Source organism: Leuciscus leuciscus, assembly GCF_965113295.1.
Source record: "Leuciscus leuciscus genome assembly, chromosome: 12".
NCBI lineage: Eukaryota > Metazoa > Chordata > Actinopteri > Cypriniformes > Leuciscidae > Leuciscus > Leuciscus leuciscus.
The window spans coordinates 4,862,847-4,883,795 of NC_138736.1; the positions used below are offsets into that span (position 1 = coordinate 4,862,847).

The following is a 20,949-nucleotide window of genomic DNA, read 5'->3' on the forward strand; positions in this document are numbered from 1 at the left end:
TTCACCATTTCTATAACTGTCCGGTTTCCAACATTCTTTAAAATATCTCCTTTTGTGTTCAACAGAAGAAAGAAACTCATACAGGTTTGGAACAACATGAGAGTAAGTAAATTCATTTTCGGGTGAACTATCCCTTTAACTGCGAAAACGACCGAATTTTTTTTTTTCTCTGTATGCAAAAGCAAATTTTACAAATGAAAACTCAGCCTCAGATTACAGCGGTTTTCCCATAAATGTAGGCTATACTTCTCAAAGTACAGATTAGAGCGATTCAAATGTCTGTTTGTTGAGTATGTTTACACGTCATTCGTCTTTTCATTCACTCACCTCGGGCCTCTCAGGGATTTTGTGGTTTTATTATTTATCTGAATCTGATGTAAGGCACATATAAAGCATAGTTAATGTAATATAATATAATATAAGCTCCTCCTGGGGGAAATGAAGATGTGTCATAACAAAAAGCTAAAAGGCTACTCATCATAACTGCTCATCCAATCTTGGTCATTCACGGCATTGACTTCATATAAGGCTTATAGAGGCTCGGGATCTCTGATTGGACGGCTGCGGCTCATCAGATGCTGTGGGGGTTGAGGCAGTCTGTACATGGATGAGCTTTAGTGTGTGTGTGTGTGTGTGTGTGTGTGTGTGTGTGTGTGTGTGTGTAGTTTCATCTAAGCTGTAATGTACATGGGCACAGCTGAAGCATTCTGTGTGTTGAAATACTCTTTTCATCTATAAATAGACTGCATCACAAACAGACTCGACATACAGTCTTGAAACATGAACATGGGTTGCACATGAAATTACTAAAATACAAAGATGTTGTGAACTGACCTTTCCTTTGCTTTATCTATTGTCTTGAACTGTGCACAGGAATATATTAACATGGTTGAAGCTTCTCCTGAGCTGTTGGGATTGTGATCGTAATGTGTGGATGATTTTGCGCCTAAAATAAAATACGCATTACTAGTAAATTAGCTCCCTCAAGTGGTCTAAAGGCCATGTTACAGTGAGAGGATAAGAAACGAGTTTGGATGTCAGACAATTCATTGAAAATTATGACACTTTATGTGGCATTTTATCATATTATGCTGAGCAAGTTGTCAACATGCCATTAAACAGGCTATTATTGGCTATTCACAATTATGAAACATAATAATACAATTAATGAAACCAAAACCAACAAAAAATACAAATAAGTTGTATAAATGTATAACTTTTAAAGTGTGTGTCAACTTGCACACATTTATTAAAAATACTCTTGTCCTGAGAACTCATTTCAGTGGAAAAACAAATATTTAATAGAGTTTTGGGGTGTTTTAAACTTAAAATCTTTCTTTCTTTTTTAATTACAAAATGTTGTAGAAGTTTGATATGTGATATTATCCAGAATATTTGTTTTTCTCATTAGCCAGTGAAATAGAAGATCATTGCATTTACTGCTATTGATTATATGGATTTAAATTAACATAAATTAATTTTAAGTTGCATGTCATATAAATATGCTTTGATGTTCCTATTGTTCAATTTCATTTGAATATTTCTTCGCATTTCTAATAATCACCGATAGTGAAACACTCACTTATCAAACATATGAATAATTAATGAGGATCACAGTGACTCCACCCTTCCAGTGATACAGGTGTATTTCTATTGGCTGGACGGTGAACGCTTCACTCCTGATTAATTGATGATGCTCTTGGTAACTCTGTCTGTTGATCACATGACACACCCCTTTCCTCTATGCTCTGCTGCTTAAAGTTTGTGTAACTCATAAATGATAAATGGTCTAAGTACAAGGCTTTGCAGATGGCAGTGTAGTATAAAATTAAAGTTCGCAGGCTGTTTCCAGGCTTGTGGAGCTCACACATGCCTCAAGCTAAATGAAGTCAACAAGTTACACTTGAGCTGGGATTTGTGTAATTATATTAAAAGTCTACATTGCTGGTATTTCTCTTCCTCTTTGAAGCACACAATATGAAAACATTTTCTAAACCACAAGAACATTATGATAAAAGGTTTTTCCTTTATTTTCCCACAACAAACTTACACCAGGTTGCATTCATTGAAAGGGTTTTTTATAAATTTTGATTGAAACATTACTACCATTTTTAACATGACACTTCTTTTTTTTTTAATCATTAAAAACAGTGGTTCCTCACCTGTGCATGAGGCTTCCAGATGACTCTCAGTTTTGAGAAAATCCCAAATTTTGTAATCAAATTACAGAAATCTTTAGCAGACAAAGGGTCTATTTTTGAACATAACATCCCATGGAGTTATGCCATTTTAATAATCAAAAGGACAAGTCACTCATTCATTACAACTAACTCAAGAGGAGCTCATATTTGGACAAAGGAGCTTGCAAACTTAAAAACTAAAAAAAACAAACAAACAGAGAAATAACCTAAACCAATTAAAACAAAACATCAAAATCCAACAACTAAAATCCTTTTAGAGAGGTTTATAGCACATAAAACCCCAAATACAACACTCTCACAACAACCAAGTACTTGAAACTTAAACAGGTTACCTGTGTGTATGTAAGTCCTTTGACGTGATTTGTATTAAAACAACTGACCAAACAGAGTAATTAAAAAAGAAAAGGAAAATAAAACCTGTTGAAACAGATACTATATACATATTGCCATACGAACATTAGATTAAAAGGTATTACTCTGTAAAATACCTCAACAAAAAGGTAGAAACTAACCTGTTTCCACAGCAAGACAAAGGTAGAAAGGTACTCGAGGGTACTGTTTAATCCAACAAAGCTGTTAAACCTGAACACGAGAAATTTCCAGCAATGGCGTTTCTCTTAAAAAACGAACAAATCTTGAATTTAACGTCTAAGATGTCAAAAATAGGTGACTTCTGCATAAAACGTGAGAAAGGGCAAACTGCTCACATAATTGAACTCTTTATTAAAAAACTACTTGGAGATTAAAACAAATTCAATTTGCCAATCTACAGCTCGACTCCCGATCTTTGCTCAATTTACATCACATTTACATACATCACACTTTAAAATTCATCAGATCACATTATCTGGTCTGCCTAAATGAGCCTGATCTACCAGAAAAGCTTAATAAAGTGGAGACCATATCCCATATAAAGAGTGTGACGAGATCCTTGGCAGCGATTGGTTGATCCAAGAACAAAGGGGGTTGACGGTTGGAGATGATTGGCTTGCTGCTCTTGTGGTGGGCTGAGAATGAGACCTGGAGAGGTAGATGAGGAGCAGAAAACACTCTGCCTCCTCACAGAGGTCTTGGGGAGCTGGAGTTTGCGGATTTGCCGTCACCTCTCAAGTTGACGAAAGCCTAGCTGTCTCGAACGGGCCGTCCAACGACATATTTGCAATCGGGAAACCTCGCAAACCTCACACACCCTTGCCAACACCCCGATTTACGTGTTGGGAATTAACTTGGAATGGCTATAAATGAATTGTCAATAAAACCCCTTTTTTTATATAGTGTAATATATAATGCATTTATAAAAGAAAACACTTAGCCTCTACAGTGATTTATCTATGGTTTACAAAGAGAAAAACAATCTGCAAGATCACGGTCTTTTTCAGGGTTGATCTACAGCTTGGATATTCGTTTCCAAGAAGTCAAACAAAGGGTTAGTCGTCGTCTTCATCATCATCTTCGCCCTCATCTTCTGCAGCCCTCTTTCGTTTCTCTCCCCGAACTCCGGCCTCCTCTTCTGCACAGAATACACACGTCAGTCGTTAGACAACGGCTCAACACAAAAAAAGCGACAATTTTAAGATGTTTGGTGGCATAATTAATGCTTACCCTCTCCTTCCTCTTCCTCTTCTACGTAATCATCATCATCTTCCTCATCCTGTTACAGAAGGAATCCATTGTTATTAAGAGGTTGAGTTTTCCCAAACTGGTTGCGAATGTTAAAAACAGGTAGAAGCTACATCACCTGGATGTCCTCTTTCATTAGATAGGACAGCCCAACCTCTCCACCCTCGGAGCCTTCCTCCTCTTCCTCCTCCTCTTCTTCCTCGTACTCCCCAAGATGCCCTGCTCCTTCCTCGCCATCCTCATCATCATCTGCATGACAGAACAAGTAGTAATGACTTGATGTTGCATACTTTTATGTATGGCTTTTACAACTTTATGTGTCCATTGAAGGAGGATGAGCATAATATTCTGCAATTAAAAGAGATTTCATTGTGTTCAAACTCTTGGTTCTCACCATCATCGTCAGCCTCGGAGTCTGGAGCTTCATTGTCTTCTGCGTCAAAGCCGTCCAGGTATGTGACCTGAGGAAGAAGCTCAAAGATGCTTTCCCTGTAGTCCTCCAACGTGGTGATCTCACAGTTGAACAGGTCCAAACTCTTCAGGTTCTTTAGGTTTTGCTGAGGGTTGAAGAGCATGTCGTACATCAGACAAGGTTGAATGGCCTTTAACTTGTGTTTAAAATTGACTGTACATTAACTGAAGGGCTGATGATATCATCTCCAAAATATGGTTGTATAATATTAATTGAGAACTATGGTGTAAATGCATCAGTGTTTTTACCAGGGCCTCCAGTGTGCTGAGCTCTTTGATCTTGTTGCCACTCAAGTTTAAGTAAGTCAGGTTGGCGCATTTCTCTGCAAGCGTCTCCAGTGCACCTGTGATGTTATTATCACTCAGCTCCAACTGTAAGAGAATTGACCTTAAAATGAACTTAACTGGAAAGTTAAGAAATATATAAACATCTTGGCAATAAAAAACGAGCTTGAAAAAAATTCGCAAAAAAATAAAAAAGTACTGAGAAGCCGCTGTTTGTTACTGTGTAATTACACAAGTACTTATAGATGCAATTATGTGCTTACAAGACCGATTTACTATTGTAATCATGCAATGTGTTAAACATTAATATTTTGCCACATCACACTGCTTCAGTTTCCATTAGGCATTCTCCATCCATTTTTTGCACACTTTAATAATACAGCGTGTCTACATTAATATGTAAACTGTGTTACGGTATCGGTTTTCTGCATGGTTAGAACTTGAAACACAACAGATCTTCTTGTTAAGAGAATTTCTGAAATTAAAGCTTGATCTCTTGACTGACCTTCCTCAGTTTTGGCAGTGAGGGTAGTTTGGCCAGGGAGGTGAGACCCACGTTGACCATGCTGAGGAACTCCAGCTCCTTAAACTCATCTGTCAGGCCTTCAATCTCACCGTCACTCGTGCGGCAGTTATCCACCACCAGCTCTGCTACCTGCAGGAGGGATGAACATAATAAAGGCCCTTGGTGAGCAAAGAAATAGTTTATTTCATACTATTGCCACGAATTACCACAATGCAACATTCAATAACTGCTTATATTACAACTAATGCTTATGAATATGTAATATAGCATATTTAAGACTTTTCTAATGTTGGTTTAACTCTCTAAATATTAAGATTAAATATAAAGATTAAAAGGGGAAGTATAGTCCACTAGTGTCACCAAACGGAACTGCAAAAACAATGAGTGTTTTCTAACAGGTTTTTAAACACTACCCCCCTTGCTATTGGTTGAACAAACAAAGTCCCGCCCCCAAACTCGCGCCATTTGTTGAACCAGTGTTGCTAGTTTGGATTTCAGAAACAAACAATACCCCAATAGCTCCACTGTATTTACACTTTTTGGGGAATTCAAAATAAAAGTCTTAATTTCATGACTAAAGTATTTTAGTACATCATCTTTAAGGGTATCGTGAAAATGTATGTTTATCTGCCTAAACAAGAGTGAAACTTAAAACTTGGTACCAACTGAATAGTTGCCGCACAAACCCAAAAAAAGTAAACCAAAGAGACAAACAAGTTTAGAAACTTTTTTTTAATTGTAATTATAAATATTTTAAATATATGGTATTTTTTTTAGTAACGTGCCCGCGTATTCTTATAACACACTGTAATGTGTACGCACGCACTCCAGGCTGCAGCTCTACTATTTAAATATTCAATAACTTCTTGTCATTATGGAAAAATTCTACATTTTTCACCACGTGATGTGTGCTTAAGTAAACCAAAGAGACAAACAAGTTTAGAAACTTTAATTATAAATATTTTATATGGTCTTTTTTTGAGTAACGTGCCCGTGTTCTTGTAACACATTGAAATGTGAACAGGCTGCAGCCCTACTATTTAAATATTCAATAACTTGTCCTTATGGAAAAATACTAAATTGTTCACCACGTGATGTGTGCTTAATGTAGTCTTGATAATGTTTACCCATTCATCGCTCAGGATTTGAGATGAATTACTGCGAGTCTCTCGCGACTAGATTTTCAGAATGGTCGCGATTATGCGCGAGGTGGTAATATTTTGCTGGTGACGCAAGAGTTAAAAGCCATGTATGATTTATACACGTCAAAGCATTAACTCAAACTCGTGTAAACTAGGATCCCTCATTTAAAAGGAGCGTGCTCCTCTACTTCGGTTCAGGCAAGCCTACTACAATAATCTACTAAAAACGGAGGAGAGGAAGGGGGGGCTCGCCCCTTCACCATCTGCCACATTCCTTCAATTAATAAAACGGTGACGGATAACCCAAACGGCTTCGTAAAGCCCAATTCGTGTTGCTTAACGTCGGTATTAAATAATGTTACCGGAGGTTACATAAATACGCCATTAACGAAACCATTGAGGAAAATGGCAACTTGTTTCTTTTTAACGGTCGAGCGAATATTTCTGGTTTACGCGCCAATTATTCCGTCCTAAACACCACGAAGGCGTTGCGTGAATCAGAAATCGCTCAACTCCGATTAATAAAAACGGAGTCAAAGCCACAAAACACCGTCTCAACTATTGATGCAACAAAATGACTTCCACTCTCCCCGCCCGTCAACACGGAGACTCGAGCAGCATTTCACACACACCATCCTCGCCACACACACAGCGAGGCGCTGCAGAAGCCATATACGCTTAATTATGCAGTTTGACCTGACATTCGCTCCGATATGTGCTTGTGTGCTCTCTCAAACTCTGAACATAATGGCTTTGAGAGTCTTAGGAGGAAGACCGAAGGCAAAATGCCCCTGAATGTCAAATATCGAAGAGTTGGAGAGTAAGATGTCCGTCTTTGGAAGACGAAACTGTTTTCCTAGGTTAGAGAAGCCATAGTGAGGTAGGCATCCGTGAAGCTTGCCTACAATAAACTTTTTTTATGTGAGCAGATTCATTCGCGTTATGTTTTTGGTTAGTATTTTGCATTAATGGCCGGTTTGGGCTATTGATTCCTATAACAACACTGACGTTTTCGTTTTAATTTCCACTGTTTCCCGCTGGAAGCGATAACATTATCGTATCGAGGACTATAATAACGTCGTAACCGAATGAGGAGACTTCACTTGTTGAGTAATAAACATCGTTTCTGAATCATTAAATAAAAAATGGTCTTAAAAATGTAAGCATATTATTTTGAGGTACTATTTGGGACGCCCACATCGACAAGTCTAATGCAATGGCGAAGGAGAACGAGTTCACATGAGTTTTACGCGCTCAAATAACGATTATATTTGATTACTTGTCTGAAATAATCTTGTTATAGGTCTAAAATGTGCATTCTGTGATGCGTTCATCCATGCCTAAATATCTAAATCGCATCCTTGTAATTGCCCATGTGGTATAACAGCCGTGCTGCCATTCAGCGGAGTCTACTGACTATTCCGTAAGTGCAGGATGGACAGGTTGCGAACTAACATCATTTCTTGTTTCCGTGGTAAAATAAATAACTAAAGCGCTCACCTCCGCTGGAGTTCTGTTCCTCAGCTCTAAACTGATCCTCTTCTTCATCTCCATTTTGTTGGTGATTGCTGCACTGGGTTAGACCGTTTAAAGAAAAAAAATTGTCAGAAACTCCTGAGCGCGGACCTACGGCTCGGCTATCTTCAATGGCTGCCGTTCTCTAACTGATCCTCCATGATACCTCGCACCCAACCCCCTTTCTGAGACCCCGCCCTCACTGCGCCCTGATTGGTTCGTTGTTATTTTCAAACCTGTGAGTGGTGGACCAGCCTGTCGCTCAAACGGATCATGCTTATCAACATAATCGGTCTTTGTAGACTGACCTGATTGGTTGGAAATACGCGCGCAGTAAATTTTAGACGGGACGGTCAGAACGTCAGTATGAAGCTTTCAAACTGTTAATCCGCCCATTCTTTGTTCTCATTGGCGCCTGGAAGCGATGTCCGTGTCCTTTAATACTCCAGTAATTCGAAATCAATTTGGAGACCAGGTTAAAATTGTGTATTTTAAAGAGCCTAAAGTGAACACTCACACATTAGAGAAAGAAAATAAGTGATATTTTCCCCCTCACATACAAACAAAAAGTGTTTTTCCTTTTAGCACAAATGCACTCATAATACTTTGAGCGTCTTCCATACAATAATTCTAACAAAATGGCTGACCATAAACCCAGACAGTCATGGTGGCTTGAAGGCTGCACGCACGCCACGCCATCTGTCCCATGTAACGTGGTGCTGATCGCTTCACCACAGAAGCCGGCAAGCCATAAAGGGCCATTAGGTCGTAGAGTACAAGCTGACTGTTAGATTATTGTTGTAAGTTAATAAAAAAGTCCAGTGTTGCTTCAAAAATGTCTTTATTTTAAAATAGCCGTAAAACAATAGTCCCCACCTATTTAGACGGAAATAAGCCCTGATGTAAAATGAACGCTTTCAGCAATGTGCATTAGTGCAATACCCCAAGGTGACCACTAGGGCACGGGCAGTACATGGCACACTGACCCTGAAGTGGAATGGACACCACAACTGATCTCCTAAGCTGATTTATCTAGGCTGCCAGAGAAGAACTGAATAATCTTTTGTAAAAAAAAAAAAAAAACACTCATTTGAACACACAACCTATTTGTTTGTTCGTCTGTCAAAAGAGCTACGAGCATATCTCAAACAGTATGAGAAATTAGCTTTTAATTTTATTCATTTATAAGATAATTGCATTATCATATAGTTATAAAAATATACCCTTGAATAGGTAAAAAGGGACACTTTTTACATATACAATGTTATATTTTTATAACTATATACTATATGAAAACTGCATTTTGATAATATATCAAATATTGATTTTATTGAATATTGAATACCATGGGCATTTTTATTCTTTTTGCAGGATTTCTTTCCCAGAATTAATTTTTTTTACACAGCAGATAAACTATATATAAAATAATTTTATATTTGCTTTTCAATACAAATCAGATTCAACAATCCAGACCCCCACCGACAAATCCCTGGGATTACATCCATGCTATAATATCTTTTAATTACAATATCCCTTTGTTGTTTTTTTGTTTGCAAACATATAGATAACGCATGGGAAGCCCATTGTTTAGATGTTGACAACAGGCAGGAAACAGGAAATACTCTAGCAAAGTGGAGAAGGGGTATAGCCTACGATGTGTATTTAAGGTCTTGATCATTTACATTATTTTGGACACAACTTGACAAGTAAATGTTCAACAACCATGCCATAAAAACCCACTAGATGGCAGACAGTGAAAGGACATGGTTGAAACCAGTTCGGACTGGTTAGGACTGCTTGTGTACCTTGTGGCCTTAAAGGAAGCTGTCGCTAGATGGAGCACTAGAGCTTTACACAGACATTTTACTCATACACAAACTATTATGCTAACATACATATATATATTTGGAATGCACACTTAAAACCATTCTTCCCATGCATGTAAACTGACCGTTTTTACACAAGCACTTCAACTTTTGTAAGAAATTGAACAGGTGTAAGACTGACTTGTATCGGACCGAGTTAACTAGCCTAATGACTGGTAATATTCATTATGCTTGAACCCTGGGACTTCTCTTGCTTGACCTTGATTGAGGGCCATTGTCACGTCTTCTCAATGTTTCCTGCAGCCTTTTGTCCTCCGGCTGCATGGTGGCCCGCTGGGGGGGTCGACAGATGGGGGACAGGGTTTCACGTTCAGGCAAGGATAATGGGAGACACACACTAGTGTATTCTCATGCAAAAAAAAAACACAATGGGCCAACGGCAGAGAGACTGCCTTGGGAATCCCAAACAAGTGTTTAATACAGGAGTGATTGAGACAAATACACCGCCAAGCACAAAAGACAGACCCAAGAGGCTCAAGACAGACGTTTTAGGCTGTAAGTGTGAGGACTATTTAGAGCAATTAGTCAGTCATTCAAATGGAGAACTCACACGATATACATATACCTTTATGCTCAACTAGTAGTTTTAAAGCCTTTTTATAACCTTATCACCTTTACACGAGTTGGTTGCTTGTTTGGTGATCATTCAAATAATTATTTTGTGATTTGAGATATTTCTCAGATTTTAAGAGTTGTATTTTTGTGGAAAAATAAATTTCCACAAAACATTCTGCTCTAAATGTTGTCTTGTGCACTCTTATGAATTTAAATATTAGAGTTTGTAAACAGTGTAGTAAGCTGTAGAATTAGTCCTGATTACTTGAAGGCACTTGAACGGAGTTTCCCTAATAAAGCGAGCAAAACACAATAGTATGAAGTTCTGGCCTTGGTTAGGAATAACAAGAGGAATGTGAGAGACATTTAATTGGATCCAGGTGTAGTTACCAGCCCACATGAACAAGGTCAAGTGTGCGTGGGTTTGTGGGATTAAGGCTATAGCTGTTTGGGATATGGATACCAAATCCTGGGAAAATGCTGTCTTTTTAGGACAACGCTGTGTAAATCACAAGCAGAAATTAGAAAAGTGACAAAAAGGGCACTTATAATGAAAACAGAAACTGATTCAAAACGGCTGTTAGCATTACTGTTCTGTATTCGTAAACAAGATGACACATTATCAAGTTATTTTCAGACATTAAAGCAAGCCAGCGATATTTTTGTGAGTTGTTGGATCCAACACTGTTCATTCATCATATGCTACAGCCAAAGAGGAAGACTTGTTTCATGTGATTGTGCAAGACTTTGAAGCTTTGTGAATGAACATATTGATCACACAAATCTGCACTGGAGCCAGTTTCTAAAACACTGCATTAACAAAGGGTTTACTTGTGCATATCTTCAGTATATCACACCCTACAGTGTTACAGTATAACATGTAAAGGCTCGTGAGGGCGTGTTTGTGAGTGTGTCAGGGAGTGACGCACTCTCTTTGTTCACTGTGTCGAGGGAGTTTATGAATATAACTTGAAAGGGTGTATAGGACAATGGCAATGCCTGACACATAGTCTGTATTTTGTAGAAAACTAAACCAATCACAGTTAGTTTTGTTCTGTGTCATGTTTAGGGGGCGTGAAAATGTAACGTCGATGTCCCGACAATTACAGACCGGTGTGTGAAACTCTTGGACGTATTTTAAAGGGATATTTCACAGCTGGAAAGATGAATGTGTATTTAAATTGAGTCATTTATGTAGTAGAAGTGTGAAATTATTTTAGAAGTTGGTGCCTTCTAGACTGAGAAAAGCCAGAAAATTTATTTTTGGCTCATGTGGATGAAAGACAACAACTCCCAGAATGCACTTGCTTCACTGCCCTACGAGGCCACTCCCAAGCCACGCCTACCGGTTACAGAGGGCAGTGTCGGAAGAAATGATACAACTAGGCTACTAGTCGACTCGAAACTGAAAAGACGGCGTTTTATCGTGAGATCCCCCTATGGGCGGGTTGAAGACATGCGGAACGAGCTCCTCCTATTGGCTGGAGTCTCTCGCCTCTGGACAAAAAAAGCCTCCGATGATGTTAAATGACGATTTTTGCATCATAGGTTTTTTTCCAGACACACAATACAGAAATCTCTCGTCTCAGGGGACATGAGGGAGGGAAGCACGGTCATTCGAAAATACTACCGGGTTTCTACAGATACAAAGCTTAATGCTAATCGGTGAAGTATCCCTTTAACAAACTTTACATACTTTTGCAAATCCAGCATTTATTTGATCCTGATAAGTGCTCATTGTCACTGTTGTAAATACAACAGCGTTCTTTTTCCATGAGGGGGTTTTGACCATAGATATCATATAATAAAGGCTAGATGTCTCGTCCGCGCTGCTGGCCAATGGAGGTCGACGTCCGCACACGGCGGCCATCTTGCCACAGGGAGCTCGCTCACTCGTAACATTGTGTTAATGGTGCATGTGCTTTTTAAATAACCATAACTTGCTCAATTTTCTACCGATTTTCAAACGGTTTGGTTTGTTATAAACGTCAGAGATGTAGTTATGACACTGCATACTTATCAATAAATATAATATTATATATTTAAACATGTTCAAGCATCCAGAATTATAGCCACGTTAATAACGTTTGTAAGAAACCAAACCGTTTGTAAATCCGACAAGATTTCAGCGAGATAAGAGGATTTGTGTTCGTGCTGATCACTCACCTTACTTCAGATTCCACAGAGCTCGCCAGAAAGCTTCCCTGTGACAAGATGGTTCCCAGTGTGATGCTGTTCGAGACTCCGCCTTAAGACATCTAGCCTTATATGGATATCTATGGTTTTGACGTCATAGCATCTTTGTTTCCAGGCGGACCGTTACAGAACATGACACACACACATATCCCTGACATCCTGTAGAATTCAACCAATCAGATGACGACTAAAAATCCTGAAGTGTTTCCAGTTCAGTGTGCCTTATGCATCATGTTCAGCCATCGGTCTGTGGGCCTGAAATTCTTTCAAAACAGTATAGCTTTACTGGTGACAAGATGCTTTTTCCAACGATTGGCGGCACAGAGCAACCAAGTACAACATTGTTGTTTACATACTTTATATATAACTTGAATGGTGAGTGAGCTGAGGTAATCAAACACCCTCGGATCGCTCGCTGCTCAAAAGTCTGATTCATTTTAACAAATCGGTTCATCCTTAATGGTCCGCTCTCTCATATGTAGTTTTGCAAAGGCAGATTCATTCTATAGTGAATCAGTTTATTCAGACATTTCCATAAATATAAACAAATTTAAGTCTAAGCATGGCATTTTAGTCAAATTTATAAAGCAGAATATTTACTCCATCACTATGCCTATATGCAGTTATATAAATAAATCTTTTTTTTGTATTCGTTTCTATAGTTGTATTTAGCGAAAAATCAGTTCAGTTTAATTGGGATGGTTCATTCATTAATTCATTTTTTTTTTTTTAAAACGACCCACTTTGATTTGTGCCAGAATATTAAAGAGTTTTGATTCAATTATTAATTATATAATTTGGATAGTTATTTTAAAAAATGATTGTCATATAAGTAGCTTCAATGTAGTTTGATACTTTTGGTTATATTGGCCTACCAGTACCCTGTAGTGTGGCGTACCATAGTGTAAGACTATCTTGACTGTTGTTAAAATTAGGATTAGATCGTAGCTTGAAAAGTTTTAAAGTGGCTTCACTCACACTGGTCTCTATGGAAATATGTCCACACTTGCATCTTTGTCTTATTGAAAGGCATTTGAATGCCCTGTGGTCAAAAGGATGAGTCAAATCAGATGATGTAATCATCTTCCAGAAAATTCCCAATCCTGTTTAATAAGGCATCTTTCAGTTACTAATTGCCTTGAAACCCCCAGCACAGAAACCATGAGACAGAGCAGCAGTGAACAGATACAGGCTGTTATCAATGACCGTCCAGTTCAAAAGGAAGAACTCTGGAGATTAACTGAGATATGTGTGAAGGAGATAAACTGACTAAACCCAATTTATGCCCATTCATTCTCCCCTTCCCCCTTTCCTGTTCCTTTCCTAAATTCACTGCTCTCCAAATCCACTCACACCGTAAACTTCCTACTGAGAAAAAGGATTTAAAAAAACAAAAACAAAAAATGAAGACGTCGTCTGTGGACACACACTTGACCTAATTTGGACTAACTGGAGCTCCTTTGCTCTGGGAGTGTGAGGTGGAGGTCACTTACAAATCAGTCCCAGAGAAACCCAGCCCCTGTTTTCTTAGGCTTCTCAGGATAGCCATTCTGACCATAATCCACGACTGATTTACAAAGGAAAAAACACATGAACCTGAACACTGGTCAAGGTCAAGGACAGGGGTCCTTAAATCCTCCTGTGGGGACAAGAAGAATGCTAACTTGGGACTAAGCTTTTAACCATTGCTGAAATACATGAGAAGCTATTAGTCATTCTGAACCAGTGCATTTTTAATCCTTAGTAAGAGTAAAATAGATCTATCTATCTATCTATCTATCTATCTATCTATCTATCTATCTATCTATCTATCTATCTATCTATCTATCTATCTATCTATCTATCTATCTATCTATCTATCTATCTATCTATCTATCTATCTATCTATTTGTCTGTCTGTCTGTCTGTCTATCTGTCTGTCTGTCTATCTGTCTGTCTGTCTGTCTGTCTGTCTATCTATCTATCTATCTGTGTATCTATCTATCTGTCTGTCTGTCTATCTATCTGTCTGTATGTCTATCTATATATCTGTCTGTGTATCTGTCTGTCTGTCTGTCTGTCTGTCTATCTATATATATATATCTATCTGTGTATATATCTATCTGTCTGTCTATCTGTCTGTATGTCTATCTATCTATCTATCTATCTATCTATCTATCTATTTGTCTGTCTATCTATCTGTCTATCTGTCTGTCTGTCTATCTGTCTGTCTGTCTGTCTGTCTGTCTGTCTATCTATCTATCTATCTGTGTATCTATCTATCTGTCTGTCTGTCTATCTATCTGTCTGTATGTCTATCTATATATCTGTCTGTGTATCTGTCTGTCTGTCTGTCTGTCTATCTATATATATATCTATCTGTGTATATATCTATCTGTCTGTCTATCTGTCTGTATGTCTATCTATCTATCTATCTATCTATCTATCTGTCTGTCTGTATGTGTATCTATCTATCTATCTGTCTGTCTGTCTGTCTGTCTGTCTATCTATCTGTCTATCTGTCTGTCTGTCTGTCTGTCTGTCTATCTATCTGTCTGTCTGTCTGTCTGTCTATCTATCTATCTATCTGTCTGTCTGTCTGTGTATCTATCTGTCTGTCTGTCTGTCTATCTATCTATCTGTCTGTCTGTCTGTCTGTCTATATATCTATCTATCTATCTATCTGTCTGTCTATCTGTCTGTATGTCTATCTATCTATCTATCTATCTATCTATCTATCTATCTATCTATCTATCTATCTATCTATCTATCTATCTATCTGTGTATCTATCTATCTATCTATCTATCTATCTATCTATCTGTCTGTCTGTCTGTCTGTCTGTCTGTCTGTCTGTCTATCTATCTATCTATCTATCTATCTATCTATCTATCTATCTATCTATCTATCTATCTATCTATTATGTTAGGGAATCATTATCTCTAGTTTAACTGACACATGTGGATGTCGGTGTGGTTATAACAGTTAACCGTCGATCATTTCTGCCTTTGCTGCTGTAGTTACAGACCGTTTTTCTTAGTGAGCTCATTTCCTGCATGTGTTTCCAGGAAGGGGAACCATGGGAACTAGAGATTTTGCAGGTATCCCAAACTCTGGCCTCTATCCCAAATGCCTTTTTTCCCAATACATCTGCACTGTGGGTGGGTTTAAAGAGAAAAACCCCATAAAATCTAAATACTCAAAACCAAATCCATTTGGACCAGCTTTATACCTGTAAAACATGTGAATGCATCACCAGTCATATTACAAAATATGCTCCGCTAAAGGGCACCGTTGAGACTCATAATAATCAAATCCTTTAACATCCAACGGTTCGTTCCACTCCACAAAAGGTTCTTTATAGTAGACAAGGGTTCTTTAGATTATTACTATAAAATGGTCTTCAGATATATGAAAAAAAGTTACTTAGGTGTATTTACAGTGTACTTACCTAAGAAAGTACTGGTAATATAAGGTAACTTGGGTTAAGATCCGGTTTAGGGTTAGGTTTACCTAGTTTTTGTAATTACAAAATGTACACGGGGAACAGGATTAAAATATAGTGATACTAAAGTTTTTTTTTGTTATTTTTTTTAGAACTGTTTATTGAAAGTTTGGAAAATGGATCTTGCTGTAAAAACCTCCTTTTGGAACCTTTATTTTTAAGAGTGTAATGTCCTGAAAGTTAAGCTATAGTCCACATTCTTTCCTTTGGAGACTGTAAATACAATATTGAAGAAAACCTTGAGTCCAGACATACAGTGATTCATCAAAGTGTTATATAACCGCTTCATGGTGCATAAGACATCCTTCATGGCAGAGAGGGTTCAGGTCCTCCCAGCTGTGTCAACTGCATCTTCTCATTTAAACGCATGTTGTTGTGTGGTTGATCTGGGTTCATGCTGTGTATCAAAACGACTATTCTTATCACTTGAGAACATCTCTCAGTGCCAGCATTAGATGAGCGATCTGCAGATGGGGGGATAAGTGTAAACAGTCTGTTGCTTTCAGACTTTATTCTTGGCTTTCAGCAAGTGATTCAAAATAATAGACCTTGGACTAAATATTGGCCATGTGTTTTACTCCGTTATATCTGATTTCATATGTTGGAGCTTGAACATCATGGAAAGTTCAGATCAATGCCAGAATTGTGTTTTTTTTCTTCTGAAGTACGGTTGGCTACCATGGACTGTGTGTTACAGCATGGCATTTTAAACATACACTCCTTTATTGATATCTATGAAAAAACTTTAACATCCATTGAACCTTTCCGTACCACAAAAGTTTTTTTCATAGTGAAAAAAACCCTGTTCTTTACCCTAAGAAAAGAAAAATGGTTCTTTTTAGAAATGTCCTGAAAGGTTACTTTGGGAAACAAAAAATTGTTCTATGGCATGAATGCAAAAAAATAAAATAAAATAAAATAAAATAAAATAAAATAAAATAAAATAAAATAAAATAAAATAAAATAAAATAAATATATAAATATATATATATATATATATATATATATATATATATATATATTTTTTTTTAAGTGTTTAACCATCTAGTAATGTTAATCAAACCTGTCATGACTTATGCATTATTTATGGGTTCAATATAAGTTAAGCTCATTATATTGTTAATTGCCAAACAGAATAATTTTTACTTATGTCTCTTTTTCTTTTCTTTCTTTTTCTTTTTTCTTTTTTTTAAAGAACAATACATGTTACAATAAGGTACTTTAGAAATAAATTGTGGCCAATTTTCAGTGGATTTAAAAGCTGAAATGTCAATCTTACAATTTCATAAACGCAACTTACATGAACCCCTTAACCCCTTAAATTAATCATAAATTATGATCAAAATCTTTTCCGTCTATTAAAACTTATGTATTATTTAAGCTGTAAAGATGTTCTCATCATTCACGGTTGTTTAAATTGTAAAATTGGTTTAACTTTACACGGAAAAGTTAAGTAAGTGATTTTTTCCCACAATTAAAATCAAGTTAACAAGCAAATTGTTTACATCCTGTGGCTACACTAGTCTAATGTTCACTTAAATTAAGTAATCCAAAAGAAAATACTACATTTTCTGATTGAACTCAACTTGCACTGAACACAGAATATTCCTTTAATCTCTAATCATAAAGAGAAATTATTGCGTAAAAAGAGTGAGTTTAGTGTGTATGATGCAGAATTCCTCACAGGTTCTTACAGTGTGCATGGAAAACAGCTTCTGGATGAGAGCCCAGATTCCATGCAAATGCTCTCCGCTAAACACTCACAAATGTTTTCTCCCACCGTCTTGTCCATTGTGGGACCTCACAGCCAGAGCGGCAGATCCATCCCATCTCCCGCTGGGGTCTCCGGCGACCCCCGAGACTCATCTTCTCTCTGTTCTCACGTACTCACATCCCATCTGATGCGCTGGTCAGCCGTGCCCACGCGGAGAGAGATCAGTGGGAGTGTGGCTAACATCCTGCTCACATGTAAATCAAGAGAGAAGCCCATGCACCAATTCACCCCCACTGGAGAATGTCTTTCTAAACACTTCTCTGATGGCTCAACCCCTGTAAAAGCTCAGTTCAGGGTCCAAAAGTGATGCTTTATGTTTCCCCCAAAACACTTAATCATGACTGCAATACAGTTCATAAAATGTTTACGAGAGAAAGTGAAGCATTAGATGAAGCCTGGTCTCTTATAGGGGTAGGGAGTGAAGATATCAATCTCTAATCCCTTCTTTTCCCCACTTATCCCTCACAAGAGAAATACTATCCTAGTTTTCCGGTGTGTCTCACCACAGTGGCTTAGAGTCATTTTAAAGGAGCAGTTTCTTACAAAATGAACTAAGAAACTATATTTTTTTATTGTAACATAAGATGAGAAAAACTTAAGAATGCTTTGGTTGCTTGCAAGTGACTATTTTGCTGAATGCAGGGTTGTTATCCTTAACTAAAACTATTGAAATAAAATATTAATATTAATTGAAAAACTTACGAAACGAAAGTTAGAAATGTTGCCTTGGCAATCAACTGAAATAAGTTTAAGTCGAAGCTCTATAATTATTAATTAGAAGTAAATAAAATCGAAAAAATGAAATAATAATGAACTACGGAGCCCCTAAAGGGACATTCTCATAAAAATGAGAAAAAATATATTTCAATGCTTTTGCGTTCTCTCATAATTATAGTTATAATATATAGGTAATTATATACTTTTGCATTCGCTCATGCACAGAGAACAAAATTTTTTACATTTAAAACCTCAATAGCAATATTAAAGAAAGAGAAACTTTGCGTTCACTCACAAAACTTGTTCGCTCACTTAAAAGCTTTGCCATATCATTTTTTTCTCCATCTCATAAAATATTTAATGCAAAAAAAAAAAAAAAAAGCGATGTTGGAGGGACAATGAAACAATTTAGCATAAACATTGTATTAGTATTGTTTACCATATATTTTCATTTTTTCCCACAAAAATATGTTGAGATCAAGCAATAATTGGCAGCTCCCCCAGATTTCCCTGTCATAAAAGACTTCACATGAGAACGTTAAAGCAAGCAAAATACCAGATAAAAAAAAAAAGATATATTTTTGAGTCAGACGGCATCTTTACTCATGTCAAACCCTGAGAAATTACACTCAAGTAAAAGAGCAACACAAAATTAATATACTACCGTACGCACCGAACACATAAATCCTCTTCCTCAAACCGAGGAGCAATAATACACTGGGGTTTGTTTGAATTGGCACCTTGCACAGTAGCAAACATGGCCGTCTCCCACTGTATGACCCATGTGGGCACTGACAGTCTCCCTGCAGTCAGTCTGAGGTTTTGCTCTCTTTTAAAAGTTAGTCATCTCAGATTTCCACATAAACCAAGGGTGTGTCTGCAGCCCACGGGCACAGACTAGGATTGAAATAAGATGACTAGGCTTTTTAAAGCATGGAAATGGATCTTAACTGGTTGTAGGAGGTGCTTGTCTTGTCTCACGGATGCACAGCTCACCCACACAGTCCCACGGTCCACTTCACACAGCTGGGGGTTGTGGAGAGGGTTTGAAGAGAGCCAAGAGCGAGGGCTGGGGAACGGGCCACATCAGTGCAGCAAAGACAGGAAAGAAAGGCTCAGAATATTCATTCATTTACGTACTTCACTGAAACACCCCCTGCGCTCTGGTCTTTCCTGCTACTGGAGTCCATCTCTATGCACCTTGAGCCTCTCCTCAAGCCCCTGCTGAGTAGAAAGGATGGGCCGGTCGAAACCCCCTGCCTCCTCACTGAAGAACTCACAAACATCTGGCACTTGCATAGCAGAGGTTTCTAATGCTGTGGGACCTGCATGCAAAGATATTCACCTTTTTTTTTTTAAGATTTGACACGTGAAAGTAAAACAACTGTCGGTGTGTTTAAACTTCTCTGCGTCCTTGAGTTTTTACTTTTTCAAGTGAGAGTTTTTATAACTCGTTGTTGCTGAACGATATTCATTGCATGTCCATGTATCGTAGTATTTTAACTGTACTTTAGGGCAGGTACTTCAAGTTGTTTTTCAAGGGGGTGCTAGGGGGGAAATTTGAAAGAAAAATATATGAAATGTATTTTAACAGTAAGAAATACAAAGCAAATATGCACATGTGTTGCAACTAAATAATATTATAAATAAATAAATAAATAAAAATGTAAAAAAAAAATTTGATTAATGATTAAAGATTTAAAACATTTAACAATTATATATAAAAATAAATGTTGAAATATTGGACAAATATTATAAGAATTATTTTAATAAAAATATATTATAAAAAAAATCTTTAAATGTTAAAAATAAATAAAAATGTGATTAATGATTATTTTTAAAACATTAAACAATTATATATAAAAATAAATGTTTAAATATTTGACAAATATTATAAGAATTATAATAATAAAATATATTATAAATAAAAATCTTTAAATGTTAAAAATAAATAAAAATGTGATTCAAGATTAAATCATTTAAAACATTAAACTATTATATATTAAATAAATGTTTAAATATTTTACAAATATTATAATAAGAATTAATTATTATCATTTAAAAAAATAATACATTTAAAAATGTTTAAATGTTAAAAAATTAAATAAAAATGTGATTAAAGATTAAATATGTAAAACATTAAACTATTATATATAAAAAATAAATGTTGAAATATTGGACAAATATTCTAAGAATTATTGTAATAAAACTAATTATATTATAAATAAAAATCTTTAAATGTTAAAAAATAAAAAATGTGATTAATGATTAAATATTTAAAACATTAAACTATTATATATAAAATATTTTTTTAATATATTTTACAAATATTGTATTGAAGATTTTTTAAATCTCTTTTTCCTTTCTACAGATTTGTTTTTTTCTTTTCTTTAACTGGCTCACTAATGCTGGTTTTGGAGCAATATTTAGGATAGGGGATACGCAGGAGTCCTTGGCATTAAAAACTTGGAAAACCTCTGCTGTTTAAGGTACTTGGAAAACTACTACTGTACAAAAATAAAATAAAAATCATGGTATTATCATGAAATCATGTTCAAAACCCTATAATAATATGCAGT

General features: G+C 36.6%; 1 protein-coding gene across 1 annotated transcript; it reads right to left on the bottom strand.

Moving 5' to 3' along the window:
• Positions 1-2,250: 2,250 nt before the first annotated feature.
• anp32e (acidic (leucine-rich) nuclear phosphoprotein 32 family, member E) lies at positions 2,251-7,914 on the bottom strand. The gene is made up of 7 exons (XM_082185985.1): positions 7,746-7,914; positions 5,083-5,232; positions 4,542-4,664; positions 4,216-4,378; positions 3,940-4,070; positions 3,804-3,852; positions 2,251-3,711 (listed from the first exon to the last, which is right to left on the bottom strand). Exons 1-7 carry the CDS (start codon positions 7,797-7,799, stop codon positions 3,629-3,631), a joined length of 753 nt encoding a protein of 250 aa, XP_082042111.1. The 5' UTR covers positions 7,800-7,914; the 3' UTR covers positions 2,251-3,628.
• Between the last annotated feature and the right edge of the window lie 13,035 nt (positions 7,915-20,949).